The following is a 23,894-nucleotide window of genomic DNA, read 5'->3' as shown; positions in this document are numbered from 1 at the left end:
TTCTAATTGTGTGACTGCCCATCCTTATTTGGGTCACCTTGTACAGCCTCATCTTCTTTCAGTGCTCTTAATCTGTGTGTGCCTCTTCTTCATTGAAGATGCTGGGGCTGCAGTTTTCAGAGGTTGATGCATGTGTAGGGTGGAAGCTGGCTTATTAATAAGTGGTGGCAGGCTTGATGCCATGACTACTGCCCTGGATAGCCTGTCCCAGTGCTCGACCACCCTCTGGGTGCAGAACCTTTTCCTAACACCCAGCCTGACCCTCCTCTGTCCCAGCTCCATGCCGTTCCCTTGGGTCCTGTCGCTGTCCCCAGAGAGCACAGCTCAGCGCCTGCCCCTCCGCTCCCCTCATGAGGGAGCTGCAGGCCACCATGAGGCCTCCCCTCAGTCTGCTCTGCTCTGGGCTGAACAAATGAAGTGACCTTAGCTGCTCCTCGTACATCTTGCACTCTGGACCCTTCACCGTTTTTGTAGCCCTCCTTTGGACGCTTTCTAATAGTTTTATGTCCTTATATTGTGGTTCCCAAAACTGCACACAGTGCTCAAGGTGAGGCTGCACCAGCGCAGAGCAGGACAATCCCCCCCTCGGCTGGCTAGTTACACTGCACCTGATGCACCCCAGGGTACAGCTGGCCCTTTTGGCTGCCAGGGCATGCTCATGACTCCTGTTCAAACCCAGACCCCTTTCTGTGGTGCTGCTCTCCACCCTCTCATCCCCCAGTCTGTATGTACAGCCATGGTTGTCCCGTCCAGGTGCAGAATCTGGTACTTGTTCTTGTTAGGCTTCATATTGTTGGTGATTGCCCAGCCCTCTCATTTGTCAAGATCTCTCTGCGAGGTTTCTCTGCCCTCGAGGGAGTCAACAGCTCCTCACTAACATATTTAATTTGATAGTGCATTCTCTTCCTGGGAGTTAATTACCTGCACATAATTGATACTTAACATGGTGAAGAGCAAGAGCTCTGGAGCTGTGTCTGCAGCTCTGAATGCATGTGCATCTCTGTGTGTGTGCTTGTGGCATGTAGGAAAATGTCTAGTCCTGTCTGAGTTCATGTGCTCCTGCAGCTGGAAATCGAGTTCTCTGTAGCCATTTACACTTAATTTCTGTGTATCATGATGGTGTTGAGGGGCTTGGAACTCATTGTAGGCAAGTGGCGTTGGTAGTTATTAACAACTAATACACACAGCACAGGATGCAACATAGGTGTTCTTTCCTAATAGGGAAGTGATTTGTAAACCTCTGTTAAAACACTTGACATTGTTTTCCTCAATAGGTATTAAAACTGCTATTAAAAAAAAAAGTTTGATAAAGAGTAGGTATTCTTGGGTGTTGGTACTACTTATTGGCCCTATACCTCTTATTAACTTATATTTAGCTATAAAAGGAAATATTAAACATATTTCGCTCCTAGTATAAAATGGGGGGATTGCCACTGAGTAACACACTTAGAATAAGCATCACACTGCTTATTTTCATTCCCTAAATATAATAACAGACTACTCAGACAAAAATGAGTGCAGCCAGTCTAGCTGATGGCTGAATCATAGCAACAGCATCAATTAATTTGTTTCCAGGTCTAAAAAACTCATAAAGACTTTACGTAATCTCCTAGATACAAGTCTTAATGATAACGTCTTAAATCTGTTCTTTATGCTCACATATTCTCTGTACACACAGATGTCTGCTACTACCTCTTTCATGTGAACTCTATTTGTAAAAAGTGACATTGAGTTCAGATAGTTGAAATAAAAGTATGTCCCTTCTTTATTATACTTAAGAGAAGCCTAATAGCTGTTCTGTATTGCACAAAATCATACCACTTAATTATAGACCAGTCACAATAGTGCTTTCATGTGTGCTCTACAGTCTTGGATGTGGATTCTTTCATGCGTGATTTAAAATATGTATAGTGTGCAGTTGTTATTCCATGCACCAGATCCTGGGAAATCATATAGTAATTATATATATTAATTCTGGAATGCTTTGCATATTGTTGTTCTAACTATTTGTGTTTTGTGGAAAACAGATCAGTGAAAATGGTTTTGAACTATAAAGCCTGCCATTGTCCTCACATAAAGGTTAGCATTTGCAAATCTGGATTGTTCATTCATTTTGCAGTGCAAACAATTGAGTATGTGCTGGATCAAGATTTTTGTTAGCAAGTATATTGCCTTTTGCTCTGAGTACAGGTAGAATATTTCCTCTTGTTTCAGTCAAATAGTTCCATGACTCCTTCTCACAAATAGTAAGATGCTCTTTACTAGTACGTCTTAGCCCAAAAGTCTGTAACCAACTCAGAGAATGCAATTAAACTGCTGTGAAGCTTGCCTTTGCAATGCATGGGGAATATATTCATCCTATTAAGATCCATATTTCGTGGGCTATTTCTGAGACAGAGGAGCTATATTAGCGGTTTGTAGGCTTAACAATCCCTTTTGGTTTGCTCATGACAATTAGCTTGCTTGATGTGAAGCTGCGCATGCCTGTGTGCATCGTTCCATATGGGACTTCTGTGATGGCTCGTGAAAATGCAGATTATTGGGAAAGGACACTTTACAATCTGCAGTAGTTTAGCTGTATTTCTGACAAATGAAGTTAAATATATGCTGAATTTTAAATGGGAATGGTGTGGTTAGATGACTTCATCAGCTTTAAAAATATTATTTGCAGTGCCAGCCAGCGTCTGCGGCCTTTGAATCCCATGAGCCTTCCCAAAAACACAGGGCAGACAGTATATCCACATTATGGTTCAGAAGCAGTCTGTGTGTTTTGCCATTATTTTTTTAACAAAACTCTATACTTGACTATATTTGCTGCGAACTTAACATATGTGCTGAGGAGACCAGAACCTTCTAGTATTTTTCAGCTGTATTCTCTGCTGTGAATGCAATGTTTTTCAGAAATTGGTCTTTAGAACATCAGGACCACTTCTAATGTCTGCATTGAAATGAAATAAATACTTGGTACACATAATTATTTTTAGTCATTAAGTCAGCTTATCAAGTAGATGAATCAGTGGCTCCTACCTCACTATGAGCATAACACAGGATAAATGCATTCTACTTGCAGTCCTGCTGTAATAAAATGGATTCAAGACAAATATTTATGAATGATGAAGTAGTGGTTGCCCGCTAGCTGTTGACAAGGAGGCTTTGTACTCCCATAGTCTGGATAGAGGACACAACAATTTATGAGCTACTTTTATGGTATTCAAAGGATAGAGATTTTTACCTGAAAAAGGCTTTAAGGATAAAACAAAGCCCTATTTTTAGGGGTTAAAGTGCAAATTTAATGTTCTGCATGTCATCATAGCTTGTAATTAACAAAATTATCTTTCTACTGCCAGGGTTGCATCTTGAGCCTAATAAAATCAAGCTGTACTTGCACCTGTGATACTCCACAGAAAACATGTACTATTATTATTATGTCACCATTTCTAACATAGCCCACATATTTTGCATATTGGGCTATTTGCATATTTTGTCAATTGGTAGAAAAAAAATGCAGTGCTGTATTTTTCATGTACCATGACTAAAACTCTTTTTAGTACTATGGCTGATAATCTTTACTATAGTTGCTACTGGACCAAGTATTTTCATGCATATGGGATGAATACTACAGCACTCTATAACTGAATGCTTCTTACAAAAGTGGAGTAGAGTCTCATCAATTTAAGTTCTAAATAAAGAAACCACTGGTGTTCAATTTCGTCCTGGCTTTCCATCATATAATCTCTGTGCTGCTACTGGGCTTCATGTTTACTAAGCATTTATTGGAAGGATAACAAAACAATTCTGACTAAGGCCTAATGAGCATTGTCTGGCAGGAAAAGGCATTATACAAAAGTATAAATCTCAGGCTTATTCTACTTATGACTTCCTGAGTTCAAAGAAGTGACTTTGTTAAGCAAACTGCGATAGTGAGGGAAGGTCATAAAAGCTCTGTGGATGCTGCTGTTCATAAAATTTAAACCCAGGTTACTCATGATGCTAGGCAACAATTTCTATTGAAATCAATGTTCAATACATTCTGAATATCAGCTAGTATTCCATGGACTAGCAATTTAGAGGAGAATAGCCTATAAAAGAAATATCAGGTCAAAGTGTGAGAAGACACATAGGTCAAAGTAAAAGCATCCCTTAATGGGTTCTCAGGATGCGATGTCTTAATTTACCATAAGCTGTGTTAGACTGCAACACTTTGTATGGTTGTGTACAACTGCATTTGAAAATAGCAGACCCGCAGTGTGTGTACCCTTAGTGACATCATTACCGACTGCTGCTGCTATCATTTTATGCCATATATCAATAACCCAGGCATGTAACAGGTAACGCTATTGTACTTTTTTCCCTTGTGTGTGTGAATGTAATAAACTGTATGAGTCACCGATTATGTTTAACTTTTTTCTCTTGAAAAACGCTATTTGAGAACCAAACATTATATGCTTCATATTATGATTAGTATTATGCTATTTTATAGAAGCAGAGACAAAGTAACAGAGGCAATATTATTTTATTAGTTATTACTAGATTTCCCAAAGTGTGCCACTTATATCACACCAATAAGTTGTTTTCTTGCTCTGAAAAATCTTACTATCTCTTTACCGCATGTCACAAGAGGCAGGAACATAAAAAGCATTTTTTTTAAACAAACAAACAAAAAATCAGGGAAAAGTCTTAGAAGTGTATGAACTTGTGGTTTACATAGCTCCAGCACGTTTCCCCAACATCACCTTTGTAACTCAGTAGCACAACTTTTTAAAGAGCATACTAAAAAGCATTGCTGTAGTACAATGAACACAGAAGTGCTTGATCCTTAAATAAAGTTATTAGTTATTTACAAGTGGGTAAAATGTATGTAATCTATTTCTGTCCTGTTACCCTCTTGCAGGACTAAGGAGACAGATCCCTTCTTGGTTGTGTTAAAGCCACAAAGCAACAAATGAAAAGGCTCTTTCAAGAGCCATGCAGGAATAATTACATCCAGTCTGGTGCCTTTGCCTTCAAAGGGGACGGAGAACAGTTGCTAGAGCTCTTTGTGAAAACTAACAGCGTAATGTTTTCTACTGCTTTGTGCACAGCTACATTCTGTGCACCGTTATGTCCATGCAGAATGAAGATGTGGTGATAAAGGCACCTTTCCTGTTAGGGCTATTTGTGACAGCATGATGCCCAGTGTGTAAATGAAGATAGAGCTTATATGTGGCATATATGGTTAGCCCCTTGGAACTTAGATTTTTTTTTCTGGATTTACTTTAAAATTATGTTTAGTTACCTACGGAATTTTAGATGTTGAAGTATATGCCTCGGGATGAATAGGCAGCAGCTGACTGGGAATTTTCAGGCTCCGCATTTTGTGCTTAGATGTTTGGGTGGAGTTTAGTGGGTTTTAATGTCTAAACCCTTTAGTTTATCCAGCCCAAAGTCCATTAGCAATAAATGGTACTTGACTCCAAGCTTGACACTTCCCTTCTTCACTAGAGGAAGATACATTCCTGTTTGTGTCAGTATGGGTTATTGTAAAATTGGATCTGCTTGCTTTGCATACTTACTTGTGACTGTGGGTACAAATGGCCGCATGAATCACAGTTTAAGAAAGAGTCAGATACTTCTTGCCATTGCAGGAGGAACTGGCACTTGATGAACAATGCAAATATGGTATGTCAGAGACCTGCTATAAGAGCTATGCAAGTTTTCTATCAAAAAATTTTCACTTAGAACTAGCGCCAAAGACATGCTCATGGAATTAAAAAACCTTAGGGTAATTGTGTTTCCATTTCACAGAGTGGTGCTTGAAAAGCTGTACATTTAAGACTATAAATCAGCTAATCTTCTATGTTCACGTTTAGCAGGGTATTCTTACTATAGCTTGACATGCACATTAATTAAATGTTGAAATTACAAAAAAGAGCAGGAAACAGGCAGAATTACTTGAGTAATTGGGTGAAATGGACCCTAAATATAAAAACACCATAAAATGTAATCAGTATTTAAGCTCTCAAATAATACAATACGGTTTTGGTATAAATAAAATTGATTAGGGGAAATTAATATATTTTTACTACTCAGCATTGCATGGTTATATCAGCTCTGGTTTCAGTTACAGTAGCAAACTTCAAACTGTGGTTCAGATAAAAATGAGTCCCCTTGTTCTGTGTTTCTAATGGGATCAATGTCCAGACTAGAAATGACACTGAATACAAAGAAATCAAGAGAAACTACTTCTCATATTGCAACAAGTAACAACAAAAAATACAATACAAAAGAAAGCAGAAGTCCCTGTGAAAGGAGCAGCCGTCTTGCCAGATAACTGAAGAAGATGCAGAAGGAAATCACGCAAGAACTCTTACTGAGATATACAGGTTCTGCCCAGAATTAGAAGGGTGGCTGTGTCAGAACAGCTTCCTCCTTAAGACTCTGCATGCAAGAATTCAATGTCCAAACCTGAAGCTTTGCCACCGATTTCTGTGTCCCAGCTCATGGTAAGGGATTACCTGCCATCTCTGCCAGTTGCAGATATGAATTCATCTTTGTTGATAGCTCTTGCTACCCCACGGTGTAAGAGTTTGATCTTGTCTTCAGATGCTTTGTCCAAAGTCCATATTGCTTGTCAGACCACAGCATGGGAAGCTCATCTAATTGTTTACCAGTCAACTAATTGGAGAGCTTCCAGCTAAGGGAAGCTTTCTGCATAACTGTATGTTAGATAGCTTCAATTCCACGCAATCCCATTGACTACAATAGTAATGACTACTTAGCGTAACATAATTCAGGTTAGAAGTGACCTCAGCTGGTCACCTAGTCCAGTCTTCTGCTAAGGTTAGTTTAACAACACAGGACAGAATACAGTTCCATATTTCTTTACTATTAGCCTACAGCACCTTGAATTAACATGTTGGTATCCTTTTATACACTTGCCTTCTAACTTACTTATATATTTTTTTATTTCATTTTGTTCCTCAGCATGAGTTTCTTGGGCATAACTACTTCTTGGTTTCTCAGCAGTCACTGAGCCAATTTGTGGACAAAGACTAAAAATACCACACATCTTAAAAAGCATGACCCTCGCTTCAGTAGAGCAATTAGACAAAATAGACAATACTATTTATTTACATGTAGCTTGGCTTTAAGATTTGTGTTTCCACCTGACCTGGATTCCACTTGTGCTATTTTTACTGACCTTCTATTGATTTGTCGGAGCTTCAGCTCCATCTTTGTTGCTGATGCCAGCAAGTGGGACGGGTGTCTGATATCTGGTTTATTTTAACAGGAAACAGAAAACCTCCATGTGTATGCTTATTTCTTTGGGAGTGTATGCACTCTGAAAATACAAGGCTTCCACAAACAAATTTTTCATGATCATTCAGACTTTCTGAATGAGACACCCTGCAGTTAAAGTACCAAGGAGTTAATTAGTATTTTGCTGCTGAAGCAGAATTGAGATCTTGCTACCGAGGTCTGGAACAGCTCCAGTAATCCAGCCACTTCTTATCATCATGGCATGCACTTTTAGCATTGTGGAGCTCTGTGACTGGCAGCAGCAGGAATTGCAAAATCAACCAGATTTGTTTCCACATAGATCTGCAACTGTTTTTCATTTATTTAAAAAAAGTGCTCTGCATCATGTCTATGTGCTTCGGGGGTTTAATCGACAGAGTAATGTTTTCATTTGCCACTATTCCTCTATAAGTAACTTTCTTCTTTATGTAACAGGATTGTTGTTCTGTGTCCCTACTTGGTATTGCCAAGTGGCTATTCCCAGGCCTGTATGATGAGAGAGAAGTTCCAGGCATCCAGTTTGATGTGAACTAGATCTGTTGATACATTACTGTTACCTAACAAGCTGTCAGAGTTAGTAAAGCACAAAAATGTATATATTTACATATCTCTGTTCCACTGGTGTGTCATCAGTGCATAAAAATCTTACTAATACTGAAAATGAAGCCTTCACTAATGCGGCTTTTGGCAGCCTGTAGAACTGATATTGGAAGCCTGAGATTCTATCTCGGCTGTGGTGGAGATGTGAGCTTAGCTAATGAACCCCACGTCAGTCTATGTGCAGCTGCACCTTAGTTACTGAGCTGGTAGAGCAGTCAGTTACACATCAGCCCAGTCTTCTCAACGTCTGTACCGCCTCAATGATGTGAACAGCTTGGGCACCACAGGAGCTACTGCATACATTTATGAACTTTCTTTGCCTGTCCTTCCAAAAATCAGGCAGCAGTGGGCTCCTGTTTGCATCCCAGCTGCAGCATCATCAGTTGCTTTTTATACTCACAGGTACTGTTGGTGTGTGGTGTCAATGCAACCCTCTGAAATGTTTTCTGCTAGCTAAATGGAATTATGTCTGCAGTTCATCAGTGAGCCCTTGGAGATTTCAGTCTGCATGGTGGATAAAGGTAAATGATCATATTCTTCCATGGATGCAGTTACTGAATTATGCTGGCAGCTCAGAATCAGTGACTTCACTTCTTTTTGAAGTTGCTGTTTAGGAAACCATAGATAACGGGGTTGACACAGGTGGAAGCCATGGCTACCAGGTGGCACAATGAGAAGATCAGATTGTGGTGGCAAGGTGAAATGATTTTGTAATTCCAGTCCACAATGGTGTTGAAAACATGCAGTGGTAACCAGCAAACAGCAAAAGCAGCAACCATGGATGCTAACAAAATATTTATCCTTCTCAGCTGAACTGCTCGGTTGCTGTATTCGCTCTTCTCAAACATGTCTTTTCTTTTCTGTAGGCGTAAGTAGATACGCAGGTAGCAAAGTATAATGAAGAACAGTGGGATGCAGTATTGCAAGAGCAGTAAGGTGGTGGTGTAGATAAGTCTGTGTTGCTCAGAAGGCCATGAGTCAATGCATATGGCCTTGTCACTGGAAAAATTCATGATGTGTGAAAGCTGCTGGTACAAGTCATTAGACAAGACGGACGTGGTCAAAAAGGGCAAGGACATGAGACATGCTAAAGTCCAAATGACTCCAATTCCTAGGTAGGCTTGGGAGATACTTGGCCTCCAGCCAGTTGGGTTTATGATGAGCTGGTGTCTTTCCAGAGCAATAAGGACAAGGGAAAGTATTGACACCGTCACAGATGTGCACTGAGTGAAAGAGGTCATTTTACACATGACCTCCCCAAATATCCAGTAGTCCATCATGGTGTAAACAATGGTGGAAGGCAGGCAGACAAGACACATAAACAAGTCTGAAATTATTAAGTTGGAAATTAGGATGTTGGTGACGTTGGTCTTTTCCTTCTGCCTGGCTATGACAGCAATCAGGCAGATGTTTCCCACAATGCCTAGAACTGTCTCCAAGCTATAAGAGGTGGCCAGAAAAACAGTGAGGTCAGTGACATTCCTGCACTGATTAGAAAGGTGTGAGGGGAAGCTTCGGTTTGAGCTCAAGTTCTTACTGTTCAGGAAAGGAAAACCATCATGAACAGACCTTGTCTTATTCATCCTGGACCCCAAAATGTTTATCCAAAAAGGCGATAATCAAATACAGTCTGGGTCTTCTAAAAGGTTTTATCTTCTAAAAAGGTTGTATCTGTTCTGTTTGGCTGCAGAAGGTATGCCTGCAAAGGAAAGGAAAAAGATTACTTTGTTATGCCACAAAAGACTAGTCAAAAGGGTAGTGGAGGGCAGTGGGACAGAGAAGCAAACACCAATGACTCTGTGTATCTTCAGCTCCCTTTCATATGGCTTATCAGCTCATGACATGGAACAATTTGCTAGAGTGTGGTATAGAAGTCTGTGGTCTATTTCTATAGAAATAGATTAACTGTGTTTACTGGTTATGAGGTTACCCTAGAGATTTAAGAATATTTTCACTTCATCACTTAACTCAGTGCAGTATCTTAAACATGACAAATGCAGTAGAAAGTTGGATCAAAACACACCTGAGAATAAAAATCATGTGTGATTCTGGATTTGCAAAGTTCTGATCCCAAACTGAGTGGAAGGCCCTTTGTTGGGGCTGCATTTTCCTTCAGTCAAGCTAAACATCAATGCAAAACTAAGGCACATTAACTGCATAAAGCTAACACTATCGTATCTTAATGTGAGTTAATTTGTGCACTGAAATCAAAATTGCAGCCAGAAACCACATTTGCTTGAGACAGGATCACCATGCAAAAATTCAGGCTCATATCCTCAGGAGGGATAACATGGGACAATTTTGAAAGAGTCTGAAGGAATTCGAAATTCATTATTTTCCAGCTTCTGTGCGGCTGCAATAGGTCATGGGAACTGCGGTCCAAATTCCCTGCTTCCCCATTCTAGATGAACCCCAGTGCCCACAGGGCACTGATACCTTTTTCTGGGTGGCCAATGTGGCCATCACAGGGCTTATCAGGGATAATATTCCAATCTCCTGATTTTGGCTTTAAGAATGGGTGGTTTTGACAACTTCTCTTAATTTCTTGCAATAAGCTTCCTTCCTCAGCAGAACTTTTCTCTTTTTAACTGGGAGAGTTCAAGTGTTGTAGCAGCATGTGCTATCTACTGGATGCTGTTTCTGCATAGGCATTTGGGACTGCTGCTTAGCCGTGGCTGCAATCCCTGAGCTGGGATTTTCAACGGGCCCAGGGAACCGACCCAACAGAGTTAATTGGGGCTGTATGTGTTTGGAAATCTCCACCATAGGAATGTCTGGGCTCTACCAGAAGGCTTCTGGGAGGCTGCCGTGATCACCTGGCACCACCCGTTCTTCCCAGTTCCCTTTCCCACTCTGCATGGAGGATAATATCCTCTTTCCTCTTTGTTACTAGCTCCTTCCTTTCAGCCAGGCATTGGGATACATTGATGTAAGTGACTACCCCTTGCCGTAGCTCTATAATCCTGACTTTGGAGTCCACATCTTCCTTGTCCAGGATTAGAAGAAAAAATATGACCCTGCCCTTCTCAGGTCAGAGGCAGTTACATGCTGTACGAAGGCTTGTAATGTGAAAAGTAAATAAATACACAGGGAATGACACTATTTACCCATTGCACAAGCCTTTCCTCAGCAATAAAATGCTACTCAAACAAGTTTGTGAGGTTGCGATAAATTTCTCAGAGCTTCAGAAAAACAAGTGGTCAGAAAATTAATACATAAATAAAATGGTATAGAGAGCTTATCACTGTTTGAGTAGCATTAACTGCTGAGCAACTGCATGCATAAAGGTAACTAACACTCTAGAAAAAAGTGTCCGCCTGCCATGCTAGCCTCTTTTGTTTGCCTTGGTTTTCTCTTTCTGAAGCATTGCATCTCCAGAACTGACAACAAAGGCATAGTGTACAGTAAATATAAAGGTGTTTTGTGATGTTGTTGTGTTTGATCAGCAAAAATTAGTACAGGCAATTCCCTTTTTTTTTTAAACTTGCTGATTTATCTGTCTTTGTCATCTATCTTTATTCGTATGTCAGAGATGGTTGACAGAGTAAGATATTCTAACCTTTTTTTCCTCTTGCTCTTTTCTCAGCAGTTTAAATCTTAATTAAAGAGGATGATGGAAATTTTCCAAACTGTGGGTATAGGTGTAACTCTTCCTATCCACTTACTTTTGTGCTGTTACTCAAGCCCTGTGAACAGGTTGATTAATTTTCTGAAACTAAAAGCAGCAGTGGTGATGTGTAGATTGCATAGTTGTATATGCGGAGGGTTAGTGAGAGTCTGTCTCAGCATGAAGATGGTGATCAAATGAAAAACCAGCAACCAGCCCCTTAGTTTTTAGTGACTGCTGGCCAGTGGAGATGCTGCATACGGAATAGAGCAGAGGGGTCACCAGCCTGCAATATGGTTTGGTACCAGTTGAAGGAGCTCAGTCTTGGCATTTGGACAGGACAAACAGACTCTGCTGTAAGTGAACACATGGGCCTTTTACTACAGTCCCAGCCCAGTATCCTTAGTTACAGTATCCCAGACAACAAATACATGGTTCTCATATTGCTTGAAAAATGTGTGCTGTTATTACAAACATCTGTGCCCCACAGAGTAAGCCTTCTCAAGGGTGCCAGACAGCTTTGGACGCACTGAGGGGTCAGTAAGGAGAACTAATAACATTTAAACAAGGAAATGAAGTATTGGAGCAACCTGAAAAGTGGAAGCTAGATCCCACAGCTTTAAGGGGCACGTTCCCAAGAGGAACGCCAAGGAGAATGTGGCTATGCATTTGTTGCAGATGGCACTGCCATGTCTCTGAAGGCTCTGCAATGCATTTTGTTGGCTTAGGAATTCCCTCTTTAATACTTTGCATTCTGTGGTGTCTCTCACAAAGTGACTGGCAAACATTTCCTGGTCATGTATTCTCATGGTATTGCCCACAGGTATATAAGGAATTACCCTCTTATCACAGACCAGGGGAGTGAGACAGGGAGGTGCAATGTGAGTGTCTCAAGGAAATCTTTGGTACACTATGCAGGGCTTAAAACTCCCTGTCAAACCTTGTGTATTTGGAAAAGTCAGAGCCTAGCTCACTTACACGCAGAGCTCTCTATATCTCTTATTCTGGCAATCATGATGTAAAAAAAACATTTATAGAAAAACAGGAGAAATAAGTATTGTGGTGATGTAATACTTATGTGTCCTGTTACAGTATCCTTAAATGACAGATTCTTGGGGTCAGTTGCTGCAAAATTGCTTGTCATCTCAAAATGTTTGATTGCCATTTGGTTTGGTCTAAATTAAGAGCTAGTAATAATCAATATGGACTTGCTCTGTTTAGACAGTTCAGTCAAATGTTAGCTAATAAACTAAATCACCAATGCACATGGAAAAGAGTGTTAGCTCCCCTTGCTGTATTGAATGCTTGTCAATTACCCACTAAAATATAGCAAAAAATTAAAGACAAATACAACATTTTTTTCTCCAGAAACTAAGCAATACTGAATTGGCTTGTAGGAGTAACAAACCTCCTAAATCAGTTTGAAGAGGGAGTTGGGGGAAGAGTTGGCTTTTTTCTTTGTTTGTTTTTAAAGAGGGAAGGTTATAAATATGAATGAAGATATATATTCAGAACTTTTGAACTTCAGGAAAGAGGTCAGTTATAAGAGCTAACGTGCTTCAAAAGCAAGGTTTTCTAATTGATGCAGCAAGAGGGGCATCTCTGAAAGGTAGGCATCACAAAAGTTTGCAGCAACTTGACTGTATACAGAAAAAGAAAAATGACTTTCCAGTTTAATCTTATTCTAAGTTAGATTCTCCATTTTTGTCTTTAACAGACATTCATTATCCTGTTGGAAGCAAGGAAATAGAGCAGCCAAGGTGTGAAGAATTTGCCTTGCTGAACAGCACAGCCCTCTAAAGTAACAAATATCACTCAGGCTATATAAAAAACAAAACAAACAAACAAACCCTGTAATTAGTCAGTTTGAAAGTTTTCTCATAAAGGGATATCCTATATGTCCCAAAAAAAATCTTCAAAAGAAAGGGAGTTCTGCAGAAATGGCTCAGGGAAGAAAATGAACTCCCCAGTGGGTTTTAAAGAGAGATTGCTAGACAGTAAGTGATCCCAGGCAGTTAATACATGACTGCCCTTTAGAGAGACCCGTGGACTTGAAGACATGCCATTTAAATCTCTATAAAAACTTCTTCTGGAGGCAGGATAAAGCATGGCACTACTGCTAATAATATGTTCTGTTGCTAACTGGGAAAGGGTAGGTCCTTCTTGCAAAGCTAATCAGCATCAGCCCCTCCCTGCAATCAAAAGCCAGTCTCTATATAGCTGTGATGGACAGAGTGGATCGATTTCTACATTAGATATAGGTAGAAGGAAAAAAAATATGCTTGCAGTGTTTGTCATCATTGTTTGGTACTCAGAAGGAATTAATTGTCAAGTTCAGAACTTAATCAGTAGCTCAAGCACTGTTTGCTCCTTTCAATCCGTAAGTCTTCATGAGAGAAGTGATTCTTACAGCCAAGTGGTTGTATTACTTATTTAAAAAGTTATGCAAATTATCTTGAATAAAGTAGCTATGGGCTGTCTCTTATAAAGTAGAAACAAATGTGTAGTGGAAAGGTTTACCAGAACTCTGAAATCCATATTGCAGATATTAATGGAGATGGTGGTAACTAACAGTGGTACCCCATTTTTGTCTGCAGTTATGTTATCTCAGTAAAACGGAACTGCCCTGTTTAACCTTATACCTTGGAGAGGGGTTAAAAATCAGGTGGATATCATTATAGGCTCACAGGAAAGCAACACTTAACTAGAAGAGGGAACCTGTCACTGAGTATGCACAGACATGTCACAGCAAAGTGAAGTCTGTAAGGGATTTGATATAATGAGATTCAGTGGTGAACATTTTATCAATCTTCATCTTTGTTAAGTTCTGTTCCAAAAGTATTGGGATTAATGATAACCAGAAAGTCTTTGTGGCACATTGCAAGGTGGCAGGGAGCACACCCAAGCCTCAAAAATCTCCCAAGAAGTTGCCATCTCCTTCTTTGACCTTGAAAGTTTGCAAAAGTCCCAGTGTACAGGGGTTGGACCTTTCATGATAAGTAAGACTGGATCAATCTGTCAGAAATAGTCATCTGCTTGGTGGCATATGGTGGTTGTGTATCCATACTCTCTGAACTCAAACCCGCAGAATAATGCCAGGGTAACTTTAAAAAAGTTGTGGTATAGGTAGGAACTCTAAAACCAGTAAGACGTGCCACAAAACAATGGGAAAGGAACATTTCATGGAGCTGAGAGATGTCCATTCAAATGCTTTTTTCTGAATGGGATGGAGGAGGGAGAACTCAGAAGATCACCAGCTCCAATGGGTTAAATACCAGGTTTGGTATCACCATATCCTGTACCAAGCTCAAGTCCTTTTGTTTATTTAAATAAAAAAAAGGAAAAAGCTCATAAATTGATTAAAATTTTATTTCCAATTAAACAAAAGTAACATTCATACCAAAATAACTCTTTTTTTTTTAATTGCATCTGAAAAATGTCTTCTTTCCTTTCAAATTATACTTTTAATGTTTTGGTTCAGGCACTGACTGATAAAAACAATTGTTTGCACAACCTTAATCAAAGCTGAATGATAAAGTTAAGTATTTATTAAGGCCTCCCTCACTTTTATAAACCTTGCTAAATTATTACCATTAATAATGATATTAATGTTTATTGCGGTGGTGTTGAAAAAACTGATTGAGAATAGGTCATTTTGTGCTTGGTGCTATACAGGTCTAGCGGAGGAGACAAGTCTCTCTCTTGACAACAGAGGTGGACAAGAGTTAGGGAAAGAGCTTAAAAGTATGCAAACAGAGCAAAGTATTTATTACTGTTTTTCCTTGCCTTGTGACTGAATTCAGAGCGCATTGATCCCAGTGGACTTTGGATCAAGTTCACTTCATATTTCTGCCCTTGTTTCTGTATGGGTTTAAAACCATCAAGAAATCCACAACTTTTTGTGGAACTGGACTATGTAAGAATCTTTTGCTTTTAGGAATTCAGTCTGGGCAAAGCCTCTGAATCCACAGCTTCTGCTGAATTTAAACTTTACATCTCTGTCAGTTCCAAGGGCTCAATTTTAAAATTCAAATGCTAATTGAATGCTTTTCATTCTTTCATGTTTACCCTAATAGTTAAATGAATGAACAATCATATCAAAACTGGTTTTAATTCATATTCTCACATTCTTCTAAAACTTCTTTATTTAAATTGTATTAATGTAATAGCAAATCTACTGTAAAAATTTCTGATATATAGTTCATGCCTCACATCCTAGGTTAAAGTTTCAGGTGAATCCTTAGTTAACTAACTGATTTCTGACCAGAAAATGTTATCTAAAGCAGAGCAAGGTCTGAGCACAAAGGGAATTAATAATGATGGCATCATCTGTCAGCCACTCAAGTGAAAGTTGAATAATTTTTTGACAATCAAAAGAGATAAAGAGATCTGAGCTCTTACAATGCTGAAATAAATACTTTAGGAAATTCTTACCTCTCACTGATGGAGAAAATGACTGCTGCTGCCCATTTCTGTCTTGGAAGAAGAGAGGACTGTTGTAGCAGCAAAGCAAGATCTTCTGTGTTTTAGCAATCCAGAGGAGACGCTCTCCTCGCTGTTTCTGTAGGTAAATTGGATGGTAGTTCTCTCCCTCCCCCCCCCTTCCCTCTGTTCAGTTTAGCCAATTATTCCTGCTTCATGGTGTTGGTCTGACTTAAAAGTTCGGGCTCCCTCTGCTGTTCCGTAAATGTAGAAATTCTACAGATACATGAGATGAAATGCAGCTCCAGGAAAGAGCTATGAAACGATTTGAGGCACTATGTGCACCCATGCTGCACACAAGCATGTACATGATTGGAAGGAGAGGGGCGAAGTACAGGAATGAATCCTCACTCTGTTCTTCTTCCTGAGGTGAGATTTCTGTAGGTTTCAAAGACAGTTTTTCCTCATACATATAGAAAAAAGATGACAGTATCATTTTTTTTCCCTCTCTCCACCCCAGTCCCCCTACGCCTAGTCCACCAAAGACCAGAATTGGAATTTTATTTTAGAAGGATCCAGGCTTCAAGTCGTTAAATATCCAGCTTGTGGAAGGGGAAGATGTGCACTATTACCCATGCAAAGAATTCAGAAATCTGAGAGCACTGAGAAATTTGGAAATGGAGGAAAAGAAGGATTTGCCAAGTGCTAGCTTTCATCGTTTTTTGTTTGTTTGTTTGTTTTGTTTCCCCCCTTTCTCGTGAAAATCCAAGTCAGAAATCAGAGTTGCAAATTTTTATCTTGCATTGAGAAAATACACAAACAGAATATTTTCAAGGGCTATACCAGAATAACCTAATTTTTGTCTTTACTTAAAGTGTGTTTTAAGCTATGGTCAGCTACTAGTCTAAGGTAGGTCTATTCTACCTACTGCTGTTCTGGGGCCCTTCTAAAGGTGTGTAGTTCTAAAGTTGTAGTAAATGCGTATTTTCATTTGTAGGTGTGTAGTATGTCAACAGAAATAAAACATTTCAATATCAAAAATAACTACAAGCTCTTATCAACTAAACTAACAGTGAAAATAGTCATTTATTTGTACTGTATTCTTTCTTTCATTTTTTCTGGTACCAGCTATTAGAGGAGATGTGCCCATCTATTAAGCTCTTAGCTGACATCTTTCTTCATTAAAGAAATAAAGCAGAAACAGAAATGTTTAAAATATTTCTAGCATAATTTGGCATTTCTTGTATCTTATGATGCTGAGAGGCTTAAAACGGGAACCTGTATGATGAGTGGTATAAGCTAGAGGGTGGTCCTTAGTGCTCCTTTCTTCAGTGCATGCCTAGGTTGCTTATTTCGTGTTACTTATTCTTCCCAGCCTCTTTTTCAGGAGCTTTATTTACCAGTTAGCTTTAAACAGCATTTCCCTTTTACCCAGACCCCTCAGGTGGAGATGACCTTTCTGATCTTACTAGGGAAGGGGACATGAAGCCTGTGCTTCCAGCTGAGAAGGCAGCAGCCCATGCAGATCCTCAGCCTCTTGCCAGCTCCTTACGAAGTAGAGGCTTCCTATCTTACTGGAGACAGAAAAGCAGAAATGATTTATTTAGCTGGCCTGTTCACTTCTGTTCCTTCCTTAATTTATTTATCGTATGTTTATTTGTTCTGCTGTTCAAAGCATTAAAGAAAGGGGAGGGAAACCACCAGGAAACAGACAGTACTTTTCCTGGGGAATATTTTGATTTATGGCGCTGTTCTTCCTGTCCCCTTCAGCTTGTGAAAGTGGTCTGCCAGTGCTATCTCCACACCTCCTGAACAGTTAAAGACACACTGTGTCACATTTATCCTCTCAGTTCAGACCTTTGGGCAGAGCCTCCAACCAGCAAATTAACATTTGCTCTCTTCTTACAAGCAATGAAGAACAGCTGCAGCACTCTTCCTGAAAGGCAGCTCAGGCCTATGCAGCCCAGGGATCAGGAAATGACCTGACTATGGATATTTTTCTACGGCATCAGGGTCTTTCTTGACAGATTTTGGGGATGAACTGATGTATCAAGGTTCTGGCCATTTTTGGTGAGGTAAATGGGGCTGCACTAGAGTCCTATCTGGCACTGTACGATGGGGACCACTGAGCTGTTATTTGCGGAGAGTGTCTGCGCGGATCCTGGCCTGCTAAGGCTTTTGGCAAATGCACAAGCAGTACTTGTAAGAGGGTGCCCAAGCATGGAAATTCCTTTTTATCCAGGATACTTGCTGCTGCAAAGCAGCACGGGAGGGTGGTAGGTCCAGCTACTGCAAGCCACGGGCTGGTCAGACTGGCTGTTTCTGTTCCTATCAGTTGGTTTACATTGACTCTAGCAACCAATGGACCAACCTCTGTTTACAGTTGATAGGAAATGGAGTAAAACTGCGGCTGGCATAGCGTAGGCCTGTCCTCCTACCCACAGAGTGATAAGAACACGTGGGCCCATTTGCTGTCCACAGCACGTGCTCCTGTTATGGGAAGGCACTTGGGAACCAAATTCTTTTCTCTACAGGTGTTTTATTTTTATTTTATTTTATTTTATTTTTATTTAAGACAGTTGGACTCCACAGAGACAACCTGTTTCAAGGGAGGTGCATGGGAAGTAGTCCTCTTTGTGATGGCCAGATAACTCATTTCTGCAAGAGGTTATGGTGATAGCAAAGTCTCTACCAAGAAACATTCACTGGGTACAGTAAACTGTTTCCCTGGAGGAAAGGGGATTGACATAGCACTGGGACTATGACTGCACCTTGGATGTTTCGAGGGTCTCCTCCAACATTCTTGTGTCAGGCTTCCAGCCATATCAGCCTTCATGGATGGAGCCCTGAGGCTCTGCCTTTCTCTCTTCTGAGCCTGGAATTTCAGAGGCCAATTCTCCTACAGTACATTTAGGAAATCTAATTGTGGTCCATCATCTGGAGTCCTGCTCTCTCTGGCATTGTTAAACAGGGAGCAAACAGTGTCCAAAAAGAATAGGATGGGCTACTTGATAACAAAAGTATTATGGAAAAAAATGCACCATAGTCCATCTATATGCTAAGCTTAACAGATCTACATTGCATCCTTGTAGGAAGTTTGAAGAAGTTTGGTTTTGGTTGCTTGGCTTTGTCAGAATCTCTCTCTCTCTCAGGAAGAATTGATATTTTAATCATTTTCATCCTTCTCCACTTTGTTCATACCCCTCCTTCAACAGTGGGAGCTAGTGAACCTGATTTCCCACAGACTGTTAGCACAGAAGAGACAATGGGCAACAAATCTGGGGCTAGGCTACGGCACTCCCTGGGGCTAGGCTAGGCACTCCCTTACTCCCAAAAAGGCACTGGGAGATACTGTCTGAAGGAGCTGCTAATCCTGAGGGCCACAGATTTAGGGAGCTACAATTGTATTTTTCATTTTACTTACTTTCTCAAATCACCTTAATGACTTTCTGGTAGTAGATGGAGCCATGGATGGATTTTCTTCTAAAAACTGGTAAGCTGTTTTCCTTAGTATGTGCACTGCACTTAAAAATAGATCACAATGGTTATGAAAAATATGTTGGTGTTCCCATCAGCTGAAATATTTCTTTGTAATACACTTCAGCAAGATAGAAGAAAGGACATGAAGAGAACACCCATGATGTCACTGTTAAATAAACTCACTCAAATTATTTATCTGGGCCTTTAAAGTTGTACAGTGCTCTTGTTATAATTGCTTTTTATATTGTATAAATATGTTTTATAGGATATTTTTATATAAACCTCTCTCATGGACTTTGTACCAGGCACAGTGTAGCGCCTAAAGTCTACTCTCGAAACATATTTTATAGTCTGGGTTTTCTATACAAACAGCTTTCACAGGGTTGTTTGTCACTGGACTTTGGTCCAAACAAGATTATTGCAGGAAATTCAACACCAGTATGGAAGGCTACAGAGCTATTTATATGGCATTTCTTTGCAATAGGTTGGACTCCCAGGAATGAGCTTGCCATTTTTGTAATACACCAGTTATCTCCTGAAAAATATGTTCCCTTGTACATCTGCACTAATGGATTGACCTACAGAAGGCACCAGGCTGGGGGAGGCTTTCAAAGGGCTGTTTTCTGCTTTGTTTTATCCTGTTCTAGTGTACAAGTCCTTGGGAGAAATGTCAATGGGTGTAATAGCATAATGAATCTGTTTGTCTAGCAGCTTTGTGTAATATCTGTTACTCTAATTGCTAGATGATTTCTAAATCAATAATTAGCTTTGCAATCATGTTTTTATAGACACCATGAATTCTTCTGTTTTCAGCAAGACCACTCAGTAACTACTTGGAAGGAAAAGAAGTAATATGGTGTATGTGGAAATTTATTTAACTCTGGATCCCAACAGGAATAAAGTCACAAAATTACGTATGGTAAAGATTTGTTACAAATGTGTATATAATAAGACAAACCCCCTAGTGTCAGAAATGAGACAGACGTGCCGTAATTAGAGTTGTGAAAGGCATGAGGTGAACCCATTCCTCCTGAAACCATGTTGCTTTGCTGATTTCCTCTAAATGAGCGATCCAGAACATATTCAACTTCCAGGGACATGCAGAAGAGGAGAAACACATCACATGGACTTAACCAACTCCATTGTAGACTTTGCAGCTTATGTCAGGGTTTGTCTTCTTCACTACTTTGATTGAACAGCTTTTCTTGTGGAACAGACCAACGCAGTTTGCCCTGTCATAGTTCTTGGGGATTACAACTCTGTCATTTGAAAAAGGCAAAGAGAAAAATAAGAAGTTAAGGTATGGACTGAGATATGTGTGCTTATTGATCCACAGCCGATCTGGGGAAGATACATTATGGCTTGGTTTGGCTTGTAGATTCCATTAGTGTAAGCACTAGGGATTATAGTAAGAGAAATACAGAGCCCTGATCATGTTTGGTCACAGATGAAATGATTTACTTGTGTCTTCAAGTTCAAATACATTTCTCACTGGTCATTCTGTTAGGGATTGGTATAAATTCTTGCATAGAGACAAAGTGGGGATTAATTCTGTCGTTCCCATTCAAACTAAGGCTTTTTTGTTGTTATCGTTAAGAACAAACCATTTAAAGAGTGCTGAATCACCCTAGCATGAATACCTCCCAGATGAGGTACCTCCCCTTGTCTTACGGCTGAGAAAAGCCAGAAATATTCCCCACCACAGGTTCCTCAAGTTGTATCCTTCCTCATAGACCCTGTATGGGACTCTTTATCCTTCACCCCAAAAAGTTTTTTAGCCTTCTGGGGACATAATCAGTCCACCCTATTATACTCAGGAAGACATCTGTCCTTGATGTGCCACCTGCTATCCATGAGATGGGAACACACAAGAAGATTTAGAAACCAAATGATCAGAGCAGAGCACGTGTGTCCTGTTGTGCTAAGCAGGAAAGATGAGCTCGTAGCAGCACAGGGAAGGGTGTGGAGCAGCACTGGCCTGATTAAATGCTTGCAGGCAGGCACTGGTCTGGAGCACAGTTTCAGGAGTCCATATGTATTTGTGTTATGGGGCATTTAGGTATCTATAAACAAGCTGCTGAAGACAAGGAGGAAGAAAAATGAGGATAGAGGGAATCATACATCCAGTTGTCATACACCCATGACCCCAGTGTCAGAATCAAAAGAAGGACCAGGTGATATCCCAGAAAAGGTCTGTGTGGTTGGCAAATAATTCTGCTTGGTCATATTTAGAGCTGAGAAACAGGAAGAGGAATTTTGCTGAAGTGAGTATGAAATTCCAGTGCATGCTGTCACTGAGGCTCTTTAAGTCTGAAAATTTCAACCAATTCCTGAATAAGTAAACCCAAAAAGTAATTTAGGGGAACTTACAAGCTGCAGCAAATCATTGCATTCATCTTACACCTGCATTGGTAACAATCTTCAGTCTTCCACACCGCACCAAAAACATAAAGGTTTCTGTTTGAAAGGCACCCTACATGCACACAGCAGAAAATAATTGTCAGTAATTCAGTATGAACATGTATTAATAGACATAAACCACAGTCTCATGTTTGTGGACTGGCAATCAAATTGCTGATTTCCATAGAGTCACATCAGGGAAGAACGTGACACAGTGCTCTACGGAAAGGATACCATGTCTTTGCTTCTGTAGTGTGTGAGTGTATGACATGTCATGATAAAGTGGTAGCGATCACATACTAGAGGAGCACTATTCTGCTAGCGAAATGCTTTAGCTGATGGCTATGGTAGGATCTTTCTGCCCTTTCTCATGCTCAACATACAAGTCTAGACTGTAATTTCTCCTTCCTCCCTCCCTCCACAACTTTTATTAGGTTTCAACTTGTTCTGCTAAACTGAATTTAAACACCAGTTGTATAGTTTTTGCTTTGATTTTAGTGCCAGGTACCACTCAAGTTAGTCAACGCTGCTTGAAAGTACATATTTTTTGCCATTTCGGCAAGAATTTCAGCTATCCATCAGATAGTGTCTCTCTGTCCAGAGATGCTTCCAGATGGGTTGGTACCTGAGTGTGTAGCTGTTCAGATCATTCTTCAACACAGAATGTGTTATACTATTCCAACATTTCTAACATAATTAGGCTTTCAATCTCTGCTTCAGGGTTGTCAGGTATTTTTGCCATTACCGTATTTGCTGGATGGTCTAAAGTAACAGCGAGCATCACACAGAGTCCCTGAGAAGAGAAGGATCAAGCAGAAGACCAGCAAGAATTTCTACAAAAGAAACGGGAAGCTTTCTTTAAAACTAGGTGGTTTTGAAAAATACATCCACTGTACATACACACACACACACACACAAACATATATAGAGAGAGAATATAAGCTGCTGACTTACCATACTTGCGTGGACTGCTCAAATCCTCAAATAAGGGGCAGCTGTCTATTTATATACAGTAAGGAAACAATGGTCAGTGCAAAGGGAGGTGATGTAAATGTGAGTACCCGGGGTGCCAGTGGACACTCTAACCTGTTCTTACCATCGATCAGAAGGTGTCACCTCAAAAAGCCTGCAATGATGTACGTCGGCATCTTGATCTCCACTGTGCCGGCGTAAATCTTAAGAAACTCCAGCAGATACACTAGTTACTCCACATCCACACTGATGTCAGGGGAAGAATTTGACCCCCCAAAAGTTATGCCTTCAGAGCTGGCAGGCTATCAAGAAACAGTGGGGAAAGGGCACATGTGAAGCAAGGCAGCCGCACACTATTGTTCGCCTGACCTGCTGCAAGGAGATCAACCCGGGTGTAGAACAGGTCATTCATACAGTGCAGTGGTGTGGAGACGTGGCTGCTGTTCTCAGACTGATTTATTATAATTTCAGTTATTTTACATGTGACACATTATTTTGTCCATACTTAGTGAGCTGCAGGGCCTAGCTGTAGAGTATTGTATCTCTCAGTTGCTGACGCAAAGCCAGGCTGAGGAGGCAGAGACAGATCACCGTGAACAGATAGCACCTTTTTGTCAGCAAAAGTGAGATGAGCTGTGTGTGCATTGCCTTGGTCCAGAACTGAATGTAACAGTCAGGATGCTGGTTACTCATGGATTCCTGACAGCAACAATAGTGATTCTAAGGACTGGGGAAGGCAAAGGAAGCAAAAGTTCCAGTTTTCTTTTACCTTACGCATTCCCTGCCTCTGAAACAGCTAGGATCTTACAGCGTTATTTCTGGAGATCATGAGGACATTTTACCACAGGTGTCCAGGGCTTCCACAATTAGACTGTTGCAATACACAGTATATGAGGCTGCATCTCAAAATCAACCAGGAAAACTTGCACAGATCCCAGACTGTCTGCAGCTGTGTCAGGGACTGTAGGAATCCACTGCTTTGCTGAGCTGCAGCACAGGCATAACAAGTTTTAAAAGTTATCAGAGGATTCCCAGCATAATGAGTTGAAATAATTCTATTAGCATGGGTCTTTCAGCAAGCCTTTCCTTGATTAGACACCTTGGTTACTCATCAGCTTCGACTGATTGACAAATG

The 23,894-nt window shown here is 40.3% G+C and overlaps 2 protein-coding genes and 1 long non-coding RNA gene across 3 annotated transcripts; 1 reads left to right on the top strand and 2 right to left on the bottom strand.

Moving 5' to 3' along the window:
* Window positions 1-8,331: 8,331 nt before the first annotated feature.
* LOC121072920 (neuropeptide Y receptor type 4-2-like) lies at window positions 8,332-9,461 on the bottom strand. The gene is given in 2 exon segments (XM_040563220.1): window positions 8,332-8,477; window positions 8,480-9,461. Coding segments are annotated over 2 exon segments (1,128 nt in total).
* A 36-nt stretch (window positions 9,462-9,497) lies between these two features.
* LOC121072926 lies at window positions 9,498-15,999 on the top strand. Its single transcript, XR_005821439.1, has 3 exons — window positions 9,498-9,571; window positions 14,764-14,768; window positions 15,909-15,999. It is a non-coding gene; the product is annotated as an uncharacterized LOC121072926 (long non-coding RNA).
* Window positions 16,000-20,257: 4,258 nt separating this feature from the next.
* LOC121072924 (beta-microseminoprotein-like) lies at window positions 20,258-22,809 on the bottom strand. The gene is made up of 4 exons (XM_040563226.1): window positions 22,742-22,809; window positions 22,533-22,620; window positions 21,758-21,860; window positions 20,258-20,646 (listed from the first exon to the last, which is right to left on the bottom strand). Exons 1-4 carry the CDS (start codon window positions 22,742-22,744, stop codon window positions 20,517-20,519), a joined length of 324 nt encoding a protein of 107 aa, XP_040419160.1. The 5' UTR covers window positions 22,745-22,809; the 3' UTR covers window positions 20,258-20,516.
* Window positions 22,810-23,894: the final 1,085 nt, after the last annotated feature.

This window comes from Cygnus olor, chromosome 7 (assembly GCF_009769625.2).
Source record: "Cygnus olor isolate bCygOlo1 chromosome 7, bCygOlo1.pri.v2, whole genome shotgun sequence".
In the NCBI taxonomy this organism is placed as follows: domain Eukaryota; kingdom Metazoa; phylum Chordata; class Aves; order Anseriformes; family Anatidae; genus Cygnus; species Cygnus olor.
This window is presented reverse-complemented; position numbering and strand designations above follow the sequence as displayed.

What these genes read in the sequence shown, in the direction of transcription:
- LOC121072924 (XM_040563226.1), bottom strand. An exon ending in TAGACCATCCAGCAAATACG is followed by an intron (nt 21,861 to 22,532) that starts GTAATGGCAAAA and finishes GTGTGCATGTAG; the next exon opens with GGTGCCTTTCAAACAGAAAC. An exon ending in GCAATGATTTGCTGCAGCTT is followed by an intron (nt 20,647 to 21,757) that starts GTAAGTTCCCCT and finishes TTCAAATGACAG; the next exon opens with AGTTGTAATCCCCAAGAACT.